Source organism: Mobula hypostoma, chromosome 20 (genome assembly GCF_963921235.1).
Source record: "Mobula hypostoma chromosome 20, sMobHyp1.1, whole genome shotgun sequence".
In the NCBI taxonomy this organism is placed as follows: Eukaryota; Metazoa; Chordata; class Chondrichthyes; order Myliobatiformes; family Myliobatidae; genus Mobula; species Mobula hypostoma.
Genome location: NC_086116.1, coordinates 23,971,892 through 23,991,286, shown reverse-complemented (window position 1 = coordinate 23,991,286; position 19,395 = coordinate 23,971,892). Strand labels below are relative to the sequence as shown.

The 19,395-nt window shown below is 42.3% G+C and overlaps 2 protein-coding genes across 2 annotated transcripts in view; both read right to left on the bottom strand.

Moving 5' to 3' along the window:
* Window positions 1-3,000, bottom strand: part of slc26a4 (solute carrier family 26 member 4) — a 106,396-nt gene extending 103,396 nt beyond the window's left edge. The window contains exon 1 of the mRNA XM_063072554.1: window positions 2,429-3,000. The gene's annotated coding sequence lies outside the window, so the exon portion shown is untranslated. The remainder of the gene's footprint in view (window positions 1-2,428) is intronic.
* An 11,618-nt stretch (window positions 3,001-14,618) lies between these two features.
* dus4l (dihydrouridine synthase 4-like (S. cerevisiae)) overlaps window positions 14,619-19,395 on the bottom strand; it is a 56,729-nt gene continuing 51,952 nt past the window's right edge. The window contains exon 13 of the mRNA XM_063072551.1: window positions 14,619-16,740. Coding sequence (XP_062928621.1) covers window positions 16,705-16,740 — 36 coding nt within the window. The 3' untranslated portion in view covers window positions 14,619-16,704. The remainder of the gene's footprint in view (window positions 16,741-19,395) is intronic.

Sequence of the window (19,395 nt, the reverse complement as noted above, 5' to 3'; positions counted from 1 at the left end):
TGGAATATTCAGGTCTATATATTGTTTTAAACTGTATAAGTCTGTGTCTGATGTTGACCAAACAATCATATATACTCTTTAAACACTCATCCCAGACCTCCTCTGTCAGTTCTATACCCAATTCATCCACCCATGCCTGCTTAAGACCTGCAGTATTCACCAGAGCTCCATTATGTAGGATCTGATAAAAATAGGATACCGCACTACAAGTAACAGGATCAAATTTATTTATTGCCTCCAGGGACTCATGTTTGTCTAAAACTTCGAAGTCAGGTATATATTTCCTAACATAATCTCAAATTTGTAAATATCTACAAAATCTAGATGCAGGGATATTGTAAACTGCTTGTAACTGCACAATTGAGGCAAAGTTTCCATTAATATATAGGTCACCTACGCTACAGATGCCTCTCTGTTTCCAGGTAGAAAAAACGGTATCATTCAGGCCAGGCAAAAAGGAATGATTGTCACAAATCAGAGTGTCAATATAAGTTTTTGGGGCCCTAATGTGTAGTTGAATCTGCTTCCAAATTCTTATAGTGCTGCCAACCACGAAGCTGTTACTAAAATGTGACTTATTAACTGCAGTGGGACTATTAAGGAGAGCTGGTAACAGACATCCCACCCTGCAAAAACTCATTTCAGGGAGGTAGCACCCCCGCCCCCCCGCAACCCCATATCCCCACCCACCCCCACGGTCGACCTCCAAGGGTGTATGTAATACTTTGTTTAGTGATTTTGTCTAATCTGTAAACCAAGTTGGGTATATGCAGAAAATGTGACATTAAAATATGTACTTATATTATCATGTTTATTCTATTACAACTTTAAGCAAGTCTACAGGGAGTTTGGCCTCATCAAATAGGACATCAATAGCGTAGCTCCTTAGCAGCCAGCCAGCTAGTTTAAATAACATTAGCTATGCTAATGAACGAATGACACCTGTTAAACTCACCTCAACATGTCTTTTACATTTTAACCCACCATGGGCAATAGAAAAGCCACTGTTGCAAACAGTGCAGCGAGCAACCCTGTCATTATTTTTGTGGTCGACTGTAAGGCCCGCCCACAGAGAAAACTGATAGGTCTACTTAGCAGGGGCCCGCAATCGTTTTTGCACGCAGACCAGTTTAATGTTGACAATATTCTTGTGGACCGGCCGACCGGGGGTGAGGGTGTTAATCACAACCAGAAAGTAGGTGATAAGTCAATCGCATCATCACATTTTGAGTAACGTTTGGATATTAAACACACAGCGCACATTTTCCCCGTATGAACATTTAAAGTCATTGCACCACACCAATATCGCTGAACCAGTGGGAGCCCTGGGCTTGTTTCCCTGCAACAACACGGTCCTATCGAGGGGTGATGGGAGACAGCGATACTCGAAGGGGATTCCTTATGTCCAGTCTATTCCGCAGTTTAGTTTTCGTTGCATTCATTGCAGAGATATGTTGGAAATGGAAGCAACGTTTTCAGTGCTTCTGTGGCTAACTCAGGATATTCAGCCTTGTCTTTGAACCAGAATGCAGGCAGAGATGTTACGTCAAACATACTTTTCAGCCCACCGTCATTCACAAGCTAGAGGAGATGATGTTTTTCCCGTGTTGACATGGATGATTCACCAGGGACATTCACAAATGGGTCACCGACCCATTCCTTTGCACGTTTCGGGTCACTGATGACCTCGCGTGCGTTAAAATTCAACAGTGCGTGACAGGGAATGAGGAAAGGTGTAGCTGACTCCTATCGTTTCATATCGCCAAATCATATCGTTTCCTCGTGGCCCGATGGTTGGGAACCACTCTTAGCACGAAGAGAGACCAATCAGGATGCTCACTCTCCCTCTCCCTCTCAAAAAAAATCTATTTCCGGGATATCGTATATAATTTCCAGGCAATCAGGGAGCCACTATCGATATGTGGGAGACTCCCGGAACTTCCCGGAGAGGTGGGATGTCTGTCGTAAGGAAGTCTTCTTACAAAGCACTCGCTCTATGAGTAACCATGCTGGGCACGAGTCTGAGGTAGAGGGTGGGCCTTTTTTCCACCACGCAAGAATGGACAGGTCTGCAGCCCAGTAATACATTTTATCGTTTGGTAAGGCAAAACCACCTGCTTCCTTGGACTTTGACAAATGTTTTTTTTAGTAATTCTAATGGCTTTATAATTCCAAACGAAGGGTATAATAATTGAATCCAATTGCTCAAAATATGACAGAGGAATAAAACAGGGAATTGACTGGAAAAGATGAAGAAACCGTGGCAGTACAATCATCTTATTAACATGAAGATGGCGCCGGTATCGGGCGACTTTGCGCGTGCTCTCCCGAGCAAACTGCCCTCTCCACTATCCTATACCTGAGAAATCCTCCTAAACCTCCAAACTAGCAAGATCAAGATCAACAGCACCTTGGCGAAGCTACTGACCCAGCTGGAGACCACCGGACCGCACCTGGACCCGACCAGTTAGGCCCACCACGTCCCCAGAGACCCGCGGTCTGCTACCGTGCCAGAGCGCTTGGAGACGCGGCTCATTCCGACCAGCACCTCTCCGGAGCAGACGACCACACAGAAGTGACGGCGGAGACCTCCAGGTGCCCCAGACGCATCCCCTTAGCGACCACCGTAAAGCCTCGTTGGTGGCCATCCACAGCTGCCGGAAGTGATGCCTCCGCCGCCGACTTCGGAAATCGAGCCCGAGGCTCGGCTAGAGCGGAGGCCTCTGCAACCGTGACTCGCCTTAAGGACTTGTTTCAGCCAGGAGCCCGGCCATCCGGGATTAAGTGTCGGCTTCGGGGCCCGACCCAATCGACAGCCCAGGCCCCCGGCAGCTGGAGGTGGCAGCGGAGCCTCCCCCGTTACTCGGCCCGTTATGGAGCGTCCAACGACGCGACAGGCCGATCAATTCCCGCGGGACGAGACAATCAACATCAAAGAGCTGACAACAAAACACTGCATCGATGGAAACCTGGAAAGATACACTACTTACCAAGGAAGCATGAGAAAAGAGCTGGGGAGTGGGGGGGGGGGGGCTGGTCAGATTGAAGCTGAGGGGCTTCAGGGTCCCTATGCCCAGCATCCTACTTGCTAATGTGCAAGCCATAGAGAACAAGGTGGATAATCTTAAAGGGAGATTCACCTACTGCAGGGGGATGCAGAACTGCTGTGTATTCTGTTTCACCGAGACCTGGCTCTCCCCTGCCACCCTGGACAGTGCCATCCGACTGGAGGGATTTTTGATCCATCCGATGGACCGCATGGCGTCTTCGAGCAAGACGAGGGGAGGTGGTGTCTGCCTACTGATCAACACTGCGTGGTGCTCGGACACAGTGGCACTGACAAGCTCCTGCAGCCCAGACCTGGAACACCTGTCGGTGAAGTGTCGTCCCTACTATCTGCCACAGGAATTCACCTCGGTCATACTGACAGCGGTCTACATTCCCCCCCAGGCGGACGTGGAGTGTGCTCTGAACATACTGTATGCCAACATCAGTGAACTTGACCGGGGACTTTAACTAGGCCAAACTCAGAAAGGCGCTGCCAAAGTTATACCAACATGTCTCCTGCCCCACTAGAGGCCCGAATATACTTGACCACTGCTACACAGCAGTCAAGGATGCCTACCATTCCGTCCCACGACCTCACTTCGGAAAATCGGACCATCAGGCCGTAGTCCTCCTCCCGGCTTACAAACAGAAACTGAAGCGGGAGGTCACAGTGTCAAAAGTAGTGTCGCGTTGGACGGAGGAAACGGATGAGGTCCTCCGTGACTGCTTTGAATCGGTGGACTGGTTAGTATTCAAGGACTCGGCAGCTAACCTCGATGAGTATGCCTCAGCTGTCACGAACTTTATTTGGAAATGCAAGGAGGACTGTATGTCTCGCAAGACGATCCGGGTATTCCTTAACCGGAAACCTTGGATGAATTATGAGGTCAAGTCCCTTTTAAAGGCTGGAGCTGTGGCTTTTAGGTCCGAGGATGCCAGTCGCTACACAGAATCCAGGCGTGAACTCCGGAAAGCCATTAAGGGCGCCAAGAGGCAATATCGAGCCAAGTTGGAAACCCAGGCTAACCAGAGGGATGCCAGTAGACTATGGCAGGGTCTAAATGAGATCACTGGGCGCAAAGAAAAGGCTGGGAATATCAATAACTGTGGCGCTTCTGTTCCTGACGAACTTAACATATTCTACACAAGATTTGAACAGAAGAGGAGCGTCCTGCTCCCTCCGGATGAACCGGACCTGGTGGCATCAGGATTCATCATCACTGAGGAGGACGTTAGAAGGGCCTTCCTGAAGATAAATCCAAGGAAGGCGACGGGCCCAGATGGTGTCCCAGGACGGGTTCTCCGGGCCTGTGCAAGCGAGCTAGCTGGAGTGTTTGCTGACATCTTCAACTGCTCCTTGCTTCAGTCTAAGATCCCCTCGTGTTTTAAGAAGGCAACGATAATCTCAGTGTCGAAGAAGAGCAAGGTGGCATGCCTGAATGACTGTCAACCTGTGGCTCTGACATCAATTGCTATGAAGTGCTTCGAGAGATTGGTTATGGCACACATCAACCACAGCTTACCGGTCAACCTCGACGCTTTGCAATTCGCCTACCGGAGCAACAGGTCAACGGCAGATGCCATCTCTCTGGCCCTACATTCCTCCTTAGAACACCTGGAGAATAAAGACGCATAGGTAAGGCTCCTTTTCATTGACTACAGATCTGCCTTTAGTACCATCATTCCAAATAAACTGCTTCCTAAGCTCCAGAACCTGGGCCTTAGCACTCAGATATGCAGCTGAATCTTCAACTTCCTCACAGACAGGACCCAGGCTGTAAAAATAGGGGACAAGCTCTCTTCTACAATCACTCTGAGCACCGGTGCCCCACAAGGCTGTGTACTCAGCCCCCTGCTGTACTCACTGTACACCCATGATTGTATAGCTAAGTTTCCATCAAACTCAATATATAAGTTTGCTGATGACACAACAATTGTAGTTCGTATCTCGGGTAATGATGAGTTTGAGTACAGAGAGGAAATTAAGAACCTGGTGGCATGGTGCCAAGACAACAACCTATCCCTCAACATCAGCAAGACGAAGGAATTGGTTGTTGACTTCAGAAGGAGTAGTGGACCACACGACCCAATTTACATCGGTGGTGCACAAGTGGAACAGGTCAAAAGTTCCTTGGGGTCAATATCACAAATGACCTGACTTGGTCCAACCAAGCAGAGTTCACTGCCAAGAAGGCCCACCAGCGCCTTTACTTCCTGAGAAAACTAAAGAAATTTGGCCTGTCCCCTTAAACCCTCACTAATTTTTATAGATGCACTGTAGAAAGCATTATTCTAGGGTGCATCATAACCTGGTATGGAAGCTGTCCCGTCCAAGACCGAAAGAAGCTGCAGAAGATCGTGAACATGGCATAGCACATCACACAAACCAATCTTCCGTCCTTGGAATCACTTTACACCACACGCTGTCGGAGCAGTGCTGCCAGGATAATCAAGGACACGACTTACCCAGCCAACACACTTTTCGTCCCTCTTTCCTCCGGGAGAAGGCTCAGGAGCTTGAAGACTCGTACAGCCAGATTTGGGAACAGCTTCTTTCCAACTGTGATAAGACTGCTGAACGGATCCTGACCCAAATCTGGGCCATATCCTCCAAATATCCGGACCTGCCTCTGTTTTTTTTTTTGCACTACCTTACTTTCCATTTTCCTATTTTCTATTTATGACTTATAATTTAAAATTTTAATATTTGCCAATTTTTACTATTTTTGATATTTTAATATTAAATATTTGTAATCCAGGGAGTGGGAAGCGCAGAATCAAATATCACTGTGATGATTGTACGTTCTGGTATCAATTGTTTGGCGACAATAAACAATAAGTATAAGTATCTTGATTGTGTTAACCCTCCCCACCAAAGAAATTGGAAGGGTTTTCCAAAAGTCAATATTGCATTTAACCTGCTCAACTTTGTTTTGTCGACTCACTTGCAAAAGGTCATCTGGGTTTTTTGTAATAGTCGCACCAAGATAGGAAAAATTATCATAAGTTATTTTAAAGGGAATGGACTGTAAATACGCTGTATTAACCACTGCAGTGACTGGCATTAGTTCTCGCTTATCCCAATTAATAAGAGAAACCTGTGAAACTACCAAAATTATTAATTAGAGTCAGAAGGGCGGGTATTGATGTTTGTGGACTGGAGATATATAAAAGGACATAGTCAGCGTATAACGAAAGGTGATGTTTATGTCCCAGCATATCAATGGGAGATATCAAAGGGTCCTGTCTGGTGCTAACAGCCAGCGGCTCAATGATAACTGCAAACAAAAACGGAGAAAGGGGGCAGCCTTGACGAGTCCCACGATGAATTGCAAAAGGGGAGGAAATATTCTGATTAGTGATAATAGAAGCAGATGGGTGTGAATAAATTATCTCAATCTATTTAATGAAGGACGGTCCAAATCCAAATTTCTTAAGTGCAAACATCATATACGGCTATTCCACTTGGTCAAACGCACGTTGCGCATCTAATGAAATGACTACAGCCTCTTCTGCATGTTTTGTATATAAAATATTGAAAAGACAATGCAAATTAAAATACACATGTCAACCTGGCATAAAGCCAGTTTGATCTGGATGAATAATAGAACAAATGCATTCTTTTAACCTATTGGCCAGGACTTTCCCAAGAATTTTGGTTTCAATGGGCAGCAGCAAAATGGAGTGGAATGATGAAACCACCTTGGCATCACGGCCTGGTTTTGGAATCAGAGAAACATTGGCTTTACATAAAGTGGGTGACAATCTGGAAGCTGTCCTAGATTCAACATTCGTAAGAACAGAGGTGACAATTTTGGACCAAATGAAGAATACTATGCTAAAACCATCCGGACCTGCTGCCTTCTATTATTGGGGAGGGAAGAGATGACCTTCTTGATCTCATCTAGGCTTATATCAGCATCAAGTGTATTTACTGAATCTGTTGACAGCGTGGACAGATTCAGATTATCAAAAAATACTTCCATAGCTTCAACGTCCAGACTGCCTTGTGATTGGTAAACTCCGCAAAACACTTATTAATTTTTACCGGGTCTGTCAATAAGAAGCCATCTTTCGCCTTTATATGATGTATGGCCCTGGAGGCCTGCATCTGTCTTAACTGACGGGCTAATAACATATGGGGCTTTTCACCAAGCTCAAAATACCTCTGTCTGACTTGTGTCAGTAGTTTTGAAACACTCTTGAACATTAGAGAATTATACTCATACCGTAATCTTATTAAGTAATTCTGCTTCCTGGTTCATTTTGTAAGAAGTTTCCAGGTTTGTCAACTGATCATCTACTTCAGTTAACCTTTTCTTGAATCTTCTTTTTCCTGCTGTCTCATATGCTATTATGCAACCTCTAATAACTGCCTTCATGGCCTCCCACAGAGTGGAATCATCAACACCACCCACATCATTGGTGCTGAAGTATAGATCTATCTTATCTGAAAGATAAGAGCAAAAATCCCTATCCTTCAGCAAAGCATTATTTAAACGCCAACTATATTCACCTCTTTTGTGGTTCAGTTTGAGTATAAGGGAGACAGGAGTATGATTCGATATAAGTATATTATGGTAAGTGCAACCGACTACTGATGAGACCAATTTCGAATCTAACAGAAAATAATCAAAACTAGAGTAGGATTTATGTACTGCTGAGAAATATGAAAAATCCTTCGTGGGATTAAGAAGCCTCCAAATATCCACTATGTTATACAATTGCATGAGATTATTAAGTGTTACACTATTTTTAAGTGAACAAACTTGGGGACGTTGTCTAACTAGGATGGAGTTTAAGACGCAATTAAAGTCTCCACCTACAATTATGTTAGAGTCAGCAGATTAGGCATGGCCTTAAAGAGGTGCTGGAAAAAAATTGGATCATCAAAATTGGGTCCGTACACATTTTGAACATCTAAACAACACGGATGCATTTTGGAAACAAGTCCTGTGGACTGATGAAATTAAAATAGAACTTCATCAGTCCACAGGACTTGATTCCAAAATGCATCAGGCTTGTTTATATGTTCCTTTACAAACTTCTGATGCTGAATTTTGTGGTGAGGATGCAGGAAAGGTTTTCTTCTGATGACTCTTCCATGAAGGTCATATTTGTGCAGGTGTCGCTGCACAGTAGAACAGTGCACCACCACTCCAGAGTCTGCTAAATCTTCCTGAAGGTCTTTTGCAATCAAATGGGGGTTTTGATTTGCCTTTCTAGCAACCCAAGCAGTTCCCTCAGAAAGTTTTCTTGGTCTTCCAGACCTCAACTTGACCTCCACTGTTCCTGTTAACTGCCATTTCTTAATTACATTACGAACTGAGGAAACAGCTACCTGAAAACGGTTTGCTATCTTCTTATAGCCTTCTCCTGCTTTGTGGGCATCATTTATTTTAATTTTCAGAGTGCTTGGCAGCTGCTCCGAGGAGCCCATGGCTGGTGATCGTTGGGACAAGGTTTGATGTCAGGGTATTTATAAAGCTTTGAAAATTGCATCACCTGGCCTTTCCTAATGACGACTGTGAACAAGCCATAGCCCTAACAAGCTAACTGAGGTCTGAGACCTTGGTAAAAGTTATCTGAGAGCACATATCCGTTGGGGTGCCCAAACTTTTGCATGGTACTCCTTTCCTTTTTTTCCACTCTAAAATTGTACAAAACAAAAATAATACACTAATCTTGCTTAAAATGTTGAAAAGAATGCTTCATCTTTAACTTTATGACTTTTGGAGATCAGTTCATCTTCTATTCACAGTAACAGAAATTTTGACTGGGGTGCCCAAACTTTTGCATGCCACTGTGTGTGTGTGTGTGTGTGTGTGTGTGTGTGTGTGTATTATACAGGGAGACAATTGGGATAAATTTGCAGTCATATGAATAGTCTCATGCACCCACTGGTGCTGCTTGATATGCCAAATATGGCCAGCACTTGCAAGTTTATTGGTTATAACATATAGATTGATTGCATTACAGAAAGCAGTGTTGAAATTATATTAGATTTTCTCCTGACTCAAGGTACTTTGTGTGAGGATGATGAATCAAGGTAAAGCCAAGTATGATGTTTGGAAAACGATTTTGGAAATAACATGGGAGTATTTTTTATTTATTCCAAAAATACTTTATTCATAATAAACATTTATACAAAGGAAGAAACAGTGTAAAAACCTTATACATTCATGGTCGATACTTTCAGTAGTGTAAACTTATTTTTAAAGAAAAACTAAACATAGCACTATGCCACTCATGTGCCCCACCCCCCCAAACTCCCACTGTGGGTGATACACCCTTTTCATTTAATTAACAGTCTTCCTCACTTAACTCTGCTCCTTTATGTGCAAGATCCAAGACTGTGTCCTTAGCATTGGCTGCACAGTGCATAAGTGCATGTTTCAGAATGTACTACTGTGCAAGATGGACGACAGCATTTGGCAGTATTCCCTTGCAGACATCTCGCTGTGCTGAAAGACTAACAAGTTGATGGCTTTCCAGCTGCACTTGATCACTTGTCTCCTGTATATCTCTGGGAACAGCCCAAAGATTAGAGAGTCCTCTGTTACAAAGCTGCCGGGGATGAACCATGGCATGAAGCCTTGAATCCATCGCCACACTCTCTTTGCAAATCCACGGTCTGCAAAGATGTCTGTGACAGCCTCTTCCCTACCACAGCCATCCTGAAGGCAGCATGCATTGGAGATAGCATGTTGTCTGTAAAGGAACTTTTCCCCACCAGTCAAGTGAGATCGTGGTGCTTGTTGGTGAGTTCTGGAAATGAGACATTCTGCCATATGGGTTGAACAGTCTACTCAGGGAACAACTCCATCATATCCATAGCGTCCTTGTCATGCAGGAGGTTCCATGCTGACCACTGTCTGATGGACTCGTGGTCAAAGATGTTTACTTGGGAGTACTCTCCCACAAAGGACAGGCAGTGCAGTTTCCACCTGACCAGGGCATTGTGTGGTAGAGGGGCCAGGCCTAAATTCCACTACACTAGGGACAAGTAGGATTTCAGTACATAGAGACACTTGGTGTCCATGTACCTTGAGTTCACACAATGACTGATGCAGCCAAATGTGAAGGCAGTCACCAGGATGAGGGCAATATTGGGTACACTTTTGCGTCTAACGTTAGGGAGTTGTGCATCTTGACCCATTGGAGTTGCACTAATGTGGATCCTCAAGTAAACTGGAAGACATCCCACGTGATTAATAACAGAGAAGCAGGCCACATTGTGATAAGTACAGCAGTCCTGAGAGCATATCACAGCTGATAACCAAGTTCTTACCGGGTATTGACAGAAGACCCTCCCATTTCCGCAGACCCATTTTTTGCTTCTACCTCCCCAATCTGCTAGGCAATTCTTGTTACACACCTCAGTTGCTCTGAACCAGATTCCCAGCACTTTCAGGTAGTCAGACCTGATTCTGAAGAGGATATTGGCCTGTTGCTAAAGAGCATGGCCTTGCTTTTCCTGTGGTTAATCCATTGCCGACTAAAACTACCTGTTAGATGCTAATCAATGTGCAAACTGACTGTGGATCTGAAATAACATAGGAGATGCATCCTTAATGCACACTAGCCATGTTGAGAACTGAAGTTATGCATTGTCCCTTTCTTGCAATACAATGCCTACCTTCTCTCTCCCCACTTAATGTCACAATTTTTGTCAACTTATGATCACACCAGTGTAGGGAAACTTGTAATAGAAAAGCACAAGTGCTCTTTTAAGAATTGGTGTATAAAAACCTTAGGTCTTCGTAAACCAGATCAAAGCCTGAAGGTCAATTGGAAGTCCATAAGTCAAGGCCTGATGCCCATAGCCCCAAGTCTGCGAACCTCTGCAAGTCCACTGGGAAAGATGAAGGCCCAATGCCTGTGAATCCACAAGTCCGCTGGACACTGGAGAGCGAAGACCACTTGTCATGGGTGGATGGGACAGAGGAACAGGACTTGTTTCACTTGTTGTTGCTTGGTATGTTCTGTGTTATTGTGTTCTGTGTTGTTCTGCTGAATACGGTGGGCATGCCATGTAGTCGCTGGAATGTGTGGCGACACCTACAGGCTGCCCCCAGCACATCGATGGGTGTGTTGGTTGTTCACACAATGCATTTCACTGTACATTTCGATGTACATGTGATAAACCAATCTGAATCTGAACTTCACAATTTGAATGAGAATTTTTGAAATATGTGAAACAAATCTGCAGTTGATGGAGTGACATAGTAATCAATATGTTTCAGCAGAGATTTGGATAAGCTGTATCAGCTTTTCAAAAATCACCATATTGAGTACATACAGAAATAATGAATAGTTGCAGCACATCAAACCTGTTCTGCCATTCCATAAGATCACGACTGATATTCTACATTTTTTTTCAATTTCCACCTATTTTTCTGATTTTAGTAATAGTGCCCAAAAATTTGTTAGAAAAAGCTTTGAATACACTGAGCCTGAAAACACACCGCCCAACCTCCTCCCTGCTTTCATTATTATCTCTGTCTGAAATACCTAACTTATCTGGAGTTTGTGCCTACTGGCTTCACAACCTCAAGCCTCAGTATCATGTACATGCAGTGGCCACTTTATTAGGTACTGTACATCTCTACACCTGCTCATTAGTACATATATCTAATCAGCCAATCATGTGGCAGCAACTCAATGCATAAGATCTTGCAGATTGGTCAGGAGGTTCAGTTGTTCTTCAGACCGAACACCAGAATTGGGAAGAAATGTGATCCAAGTTACTTTGACCGTGGAGTGAATATTGGTGTTAAGACAGGGTTCCCTTCGTTTATTTGGGACACTATGCTGCTTAATTGGGACAGTAGACTGTTGCCAAACGGCTTTGAACTAGCATCATTAGACACTACACCGTGCTCAGAGCGAACAGTTTTAAAATAGCTTCAATTGCATGTTCAGAAAGCAATGATTTGTTTTTTGGTCACTGATAGTTGGTGAGAAATAAGCAGCAAGTCAGTTGAGAACTGTTTTGCTCACTGTGGTTTCAAGCATTCAGACTTGGAAATAGCAGAAACTGTAAGGATGAAAATGAAATGATTTCACTACAACAAGTTAGGGACTACAATGGATTGGAACATATTGACAATCATCTTGAATGTTAGCTTTGGTCCTCAGCTCTCACCTGTGGTTCCAAGTACCTATTTGCATGTTACAACACCACACTCTGGTACACTGCTTCAACAGGCGGGCTAAACAAGGTGAAGATAGCTGGTGGTTCTCATACCCTGGTGAGACAGGAACATGCCTGTCCTTACAAATGAAGTCAACTCCAGCAGACTGATGAGATCCATATTAAGATCCAATGGCCAGGAAGGTGGTTTTGCAATGCTCCATAAAGAGCGAAGGGCATGACGAGGCACTGAATTAGTCATGGTCATCCACTGCAATCAAGGATTTTCCTAGTTCTGATGACCAGGACTTTTGAGGTCGAGAGAGTGTAACTGCTTCAGTGCAACAGCTTTTCCACTTTAAAAACTCTCTCGAACAGGTTTCCTGTCATTGTGGATATGACGAACCTGTAATGGTAGCCTTCTAATACGTTCTGCATTTCACTTGTTACTCAATTAAAGAGCATCTTGTCTTTTCCTTATCTGTTTAAGTATTTCCATGAAACTTCAGCTAATTGGGGCATCCACTTAACTGGGCCAAAATGTACAGGTCCTAATGTGTCCCAATTAATTGGAATCCACTGTACATGGAGTTAGGTAAGAAACTACAATGTAGGATCTCAAGGGTAGTGACCTCCAGATTACTCCCAATGCCACGTGCTAGTGAGTCTAGGAACAAAGTGACAGGACAGATGAATATATGGCTGAAGAGTTGGTGATGCAGGCTGGCACTCAGGTTCTTGAATCATTGTCTTCCGTGGTAGAATGAATCTCTACAAAGGGATGAGCTGCACTTCAGCCGCAAAGGAAGTGATACTCTAGCAGGGGAATTTGCCTTTGCTGCCAGGGAGGGTTTAAACAAGGTCAAGAGAGCTTAGTCAGTGAGAAGACGGGAGTACATCCAACAACCACAAGGTTTAAGCCTAGCAAGCAGAACAGCATGTTTACATTAACAGGGCAGTTAGAGCCACTGCCTTAAATTACATCTACTTCAATGTGCGTAGTTTAACTGGTAAGGAGGACAAACTGAAGACGTGGATTACCTCTAGAGATTGGGACATTGTGCCCATAATAGAACTGTGGCTGAGAGAAGGACAGGACTGTCAACTCAGTGTTCTGGAGTTCCAATGCTTTAGGCATGTCAGAGGAATGGTGCCTTATTGATAAGGGTGGACACGAGAGCAGAACTTAAAAAAGGGCACAGTAGCTTAGTGATTAGCCCAACGCTTTACAGTTCCAGCGACCTGGGTTCAATTCCCACAGCAGGCTGTAAGGAGTTTATATGTTCTCCCCGTGACTGCATGGGTTTCCTCCGGGTGCTCTGGTTTTCGCCCACAGTCCAAAGTCCTACTGGTTGGAAGGTTGGTTATTGTAAATTGTCTCCTGATTAGGCTAGGATTAAATCGGGGTTTACTGGGTGGCGTGGCTTGTCTTGTCTTGTCGGGCCTATTCCGTGCCGTACCTCAATAAACTAAATAGAGGTTATTGAAGGAAAGGCTATATTATGGATCCCTCCCCCACCCACAATAATCAACTTGAATTTGATGAGCAGATGTGTTGAGAAATTGCACGTACTCATGAGAATAGTTGGGTAGTACTAATCCAACATTTCAATTTTCTAGGTATTATGCAATGTGCAAAGTGTGGCACCAGTGTGCAAAGGGCCTAGATGGGGCAGAAATTAGATGTTGCATCCAAGACAGTATCCTCATGCAACCTATAGAGGAGGGGCTTGCAATCTGGGGTCTCCTCAGCAACTTTCAATTCCCTAGTCTTGACTGCCTCATCTTTACCATTGATGTTCAGTCTCTATACACTTCTGTCCCCCATCAAGGCCTCAAAACTCTCCACTTCTTTCTTGAAGAAAGAAGTGACCAATTCCCTTCCACCACCACCCACCTCCATCTAGCAGAACTAGTTGGGGAAAATCACTTTGTTAAGCAACCCCACACCATCCGCCACAAGCACACCTTCCCAGTGGCCCAACATTTAATTCTGACATGGTGGTACATGACTTCTTCTTGTGCCAAGAGGAAGCCACCCTCAACGTGGAGCAGCAACAGCTTATATTCAGTCAGGGTAGCCTCCAACCTGATAGCATGAATATCCATTTCTCCAATTTCTCTCCTCTTTACCACCCCCCCCACACCAAACACATATGAGCTTTTATCTCTTTTGCCTATTACTTCCCCCTGGATCCCCTCCTCCTCCCCTTTCTCCTGTGGCCCACTCTCCTCTCCTATTGGATTCCTTCCTCTCCAACTCTTGACCTTGCCCACCCAGCTAACTCCAGCTATCCTCCTTTTTCTCACCCACCTTTTCCCCCCGGTGTATTCCCCTTCCTTCTCAATCCCCAAGGCGACTCTCAGCCTGAAACATTGACTGTTTAATCATTTCCATAGATGCAGCCTGACCTGCTAAGTTCCTCCAGCATTTTGTGGGTGTTGCTTAAAATTTCCAAGATCTGCCAACTTTCTCATGTTGTAGATATGCAAGTGCATTTGGTTAAAAAAAATTATAATCAAGGAATCATTATTTTCTTCCATTTATATCTTATTTGCAAGTTACATTACTTTTAATTAGCTCTACTGAAGTGGATCCTTGTAAAATAAATTGCATTGCATTGAGCTGGTTATGGAAGAACTGATCAACTAGAGAAGTATCAAAGATAAATAAAGGTGAAGTAGTATGATCACACTACCCAAGAGGCAAGATGTGAAAAAGTGAAGTGAACACATTCAAAAAGGAATCGAAGTAATGAAAGTGTGACCATGTATAAAAGAGTGGGATTTAAAGATATTTTAATCATTCTGCTTAGTTCTCTCTTTTCGCATGCATGCGTCAATCAAATCTACAGCACTCTTTCACAACCACCTACTAAGTGGCTTGGGTGAAATGTCCATCATCCAAGTTTCAATCCCAAATGACCACTGATGCTGTAATATTCCTGTATTACAACAATGAAAACTGGGAAGGAAAAATCAACAGTGGGATGTGGATGCCTTGGTTACAGGAACTATATTATATTTGTTGCAATAAAACAATTAAAATTCAATTTTGTATTTTTATTGTACAAGCATAAAACATTTGACCAAATGCAATGTGTATAAAAAAAATAAGTTAATTAACATGCAAACAATTTTTGGTTGGCTGGGTAGTTTTTATGAAAAATTATGATCCTTGGAAATGAAACTATTTTACCTATCAAACTAACCAACACAGCAACCGTTTCTTCCTGTTATATTATGCAGATGAGGGCAAGAGAAGTGATACATCATTTTAAGGATTAGGAAGAGAATAAATGTGTTGTGACAAACTTATTAGTATACCTTTTCAACTTCAGTTGTTCATACAACAAGAAGGTCAGAGTGAGAGTTCCCCAAATTAAATTTTAAAAATAATTTTTTTAGATAAATTCCAATCAAACTAAATTTAAATATTTCTAAGTAAACACCAAAAGGAATGTGGCAATAATTTTAGATTATTGCACTGAATTATATTCAATTGCAAAGAATCAGACAAAAACTAAATATTCCAACAGTTAAACTTTCATCCAGAATTCTTGATCTTTCCTTGGATAATAGTCACAAGTTTTACAGGAGTAAACCGAGCACAAAATATCTCGAACATAGGATGCCTAACACTAGAAAACACATTTTAAGTTCCTTGATTTGAAGTGCATTTGTACAATAAAACTGGCAGCTCTTGTGTTTTTGACAACTCCCATCATCACAAGGGCTTCCTTTCCTAGGGAGCTTTAATAAAGGCTTCACTGTAAATGAAACTACTTGTACGTTATGGGCAAAGAAAATATTAAATCTAATTACATGAGATGACTGATTGAAATGCAAGAATAAAAGGTATTCTAAGTGATATATTTTGCATCTCAAGGCCATTGAGAAGGCACTAATTGATAAATATTACTTTGTGCCAACAATATTCTGGAAATTCTGGTGCATTCGTTAAAGAAAAATCAAAGAACGTCATCTTCATTTTTGACAGTGAAGTTCCAAAGTGAGTCATGTTTACAACAAACAAAATGGAGGTTTAAATAGCACAGGAGTGTCAGTATCCTTGAAAGTTCACCCCTTAACTACAGCCTCCTATACCATTAGTTGCATCAAGTTTCATTAAACAAAGCCATCTTTCAAGATTGCTGGCAACTCAAATAGCTTATGAGCAAATTTTGAAAATTGATTGCAGTAGACAGAACATTTACATATTCTACAGGTTAAGAATATGTAAATGTTAACTAACAACCTGAATTCATAAATACTTTGAATTATTACTAGCCAAAGCTGAAAGAGTTGCAATCCAACTTAACTGTCCACCTTTCCATTTTTGATGTATTAACACAGCAAAGCATAATAAACTGTATCCTCCCTTTGTCAAAAAGCCATTAGCCCAATTGTTTTCTCAAGAAACTCACTCACGTTCAGTTCCATTATCCAGTTAACAAAAACAAATTAAATATTCAGCTGTTGCAGAACATATCTGAAGGCAGAAGGTAAAAATGCTTGGTTTACTCAGTCTTCTTATCGCGTTTGTCAACGAGGTTCTGAAAAACAGTAGTAACACATTCTAGCTAATTATTTGATTAACAAAAAACAGATTAACTTCCAATCATACATTAATATTTACTGAAAATCAGACATCTGAATCATTACCAGGTCTGTAATTAAACTATATTGTTGTAAGAACTGAAATAACACTTATCAAGTGTAGTTGAATATGGAATCACACCTGCCCTCTTCTCCCCCCACCCCACTCCGCATCTCGAAAGTGATAATTGACGAAGTTGTGAGAAAGCCTTAATGTGACTTATTAGAAGTGTAGAACGAACAGTTACTTACCTTAGGCACTATCATAACTCATTGAGCCCAAGGGTTCCACCCACTTTTCTGTCACTCCTGAGCCTGATATGTTATTTTAAAAGACTGTGCCTGATCTGATTTTGTCTTTAATTCCACTTATTCCTATGTTTCCAGTAAAACCCTATTCTTCTGTAGTTAAAGATCTAGCCATCGGTTTTAAATATGCTTAAATTAATTTACCTAGTCCATAGTTTTAGAGTTCAAAAGATTCCTAAGCATTAGAAGAAATTCCACCATCCCAGTCTTAACTTTATCCTGATGCTATAATCCCTAGTTCTAGAATCCCCTCAGAGATCCGGTGTAATTATGTGATCTCTATGCAAGGCAAGTTTTTTCCCCCCACCATCTCAGTATCTGACAATAATAAACCAACTCCAATCATCACAGCATCTAACCTACCAGGCCTCAAAACAGGTCCCCCCACCCCCCAATGGTATCAACTCTCATGCTTAAGATCACTTTGACTTTAAAAAAATAGATTACAACAGCAAAGCTATCTTAATCAGAACCAAATAATTAATGTAACTTCCAACTTTAAAATTCTACCTAAAGCATAGTGACCAGCCTCTTCAATCCAGTGAACTTTCTCTGCATTAACTTCAAGCCACTAACGCCATATGCAGTACTTCATATTAAGGTCACGTAACAATGCTACACGATTTCCCTGCCTTTCTACCCATTTACATTTAAATTTGGCATCCAATTTACTTGCTATTTTGCTGTGTTTGCATGGTAACTTAGCTTCTTGCAGCAAGACACTGCAGTTGTTTTGAACACCAATAAAAAGCATTCTCATATCATTTTTTATTCTTCCCATGAAAGTGGAAATGTTACATTCTGTCTCATTCTACTTCACCTGCCAATTCTATGCCCATTTATTTTCTATGTAGCTCTTTGAAAACACTATGTTCTTCTCATTACACATTTTCCCACCAGTCTTGATATCAGCAAACATGAATATATTAAACTCAATCCCTTCAGCCAATTAATATAGATTGTAAATAGCAATTTATTTGCAAAAGCCTGGGAACCAATCACTTTGCCGCACTCTTTCAGGCTGAAATGCCAAATGATCTCAGGAAATTGCTTAGAGATACAGCATGTTAACAGGCTTTTCCATCCAATGAGCCTACATCACCCAATTACAGTTATGTGACCAATTAACATACCAATCCACAGGTCTTTGAAATGTGGGAGGAACATCTGGAGGAAACCCAAGGGGTCACAGGGAGAACGTACAAACTCCTTACAGACACTGTGGAATTGAACCCAGTCACTGGCTCTGTAATAGTGTTATGCTAGACACTTCACCACCTTGCCACCCTAAGGAAACAAATTTCAGAGGAAGGGTAAAATGCACTTTATGACTGCCAAAATGTGTGTGGGTGGGGTGCAATAAATTAATCTTCAGCATACTGAAAAGGGATGCAGATGGTAGAATAATTTCTGGAATCTTTCCAGTAATATTGGAAATGAGAGATGATAAAATGCTTTGAATCTGAGAAGCTAAATGTGGTTGTAAAGTAACCCAGATGTACATTGGTTCTTTTAACAGTAGACAGTCAGAAAGTGCATAATTATCCTATTATTCCTCTGGGGAGAGGGGTAGCCTTTATTAATGCTTTTATTTTTAATTCTCCCTGTTAATTGTTCAGACAAGCTCATGATCATTTTCATTCATATTGTCAGGACACAATGAATCAGCACTGGCAAGTCAACTAGATATTCAGAAATTAATTTTTTATTCAAAGTATAACATTTCTGCTTGTTCGGCATTTATGAAGTAACTAATCATCCTGAGTTCTGTTGTTCTGTTTTCAATCTCAAGATTGCCTTGGGCTTTGTTTCATAATGTGCTTATTAAAGTAAGTCAACTGAGACTATTTATCCATCCTAAACTTTCAGCAGAAACTAAGTAACAGGCAGTTAAAGTAACCGCCGCCAAACTGAACTTTAATCAGTTCAGTTTCCTCTGGGATGGAAAGCAGAACCTTGATTGGTTATTTCTGCTTTCCATTCAACAGACACTATGTGCAGAAAGGAGCCAAGAAGATTTAAAAAAGAATCCGACTGTTAAAGATGCTGCTTTGTTTCTGCCCTGTCAGAAAATAATCAGTAGTGGCTGATTATAGATTGTCTGAGTAAGCAAGGCATGCCATAAAGGTAACAGACTGACAGAACCTCCAAGTTCATTGGTGAGCAGATGTGTAAAAGGGGTGACAAAGTAAGTGGGAGCAGCCACTGAGGCAGCGAGGTGGAACTGCTGTTGAGATGAACGTGCTGCCTTTGGTAACAAGGGGCAACACGCACAAAATGCTGAAGGAACTCAGCAGATCAGG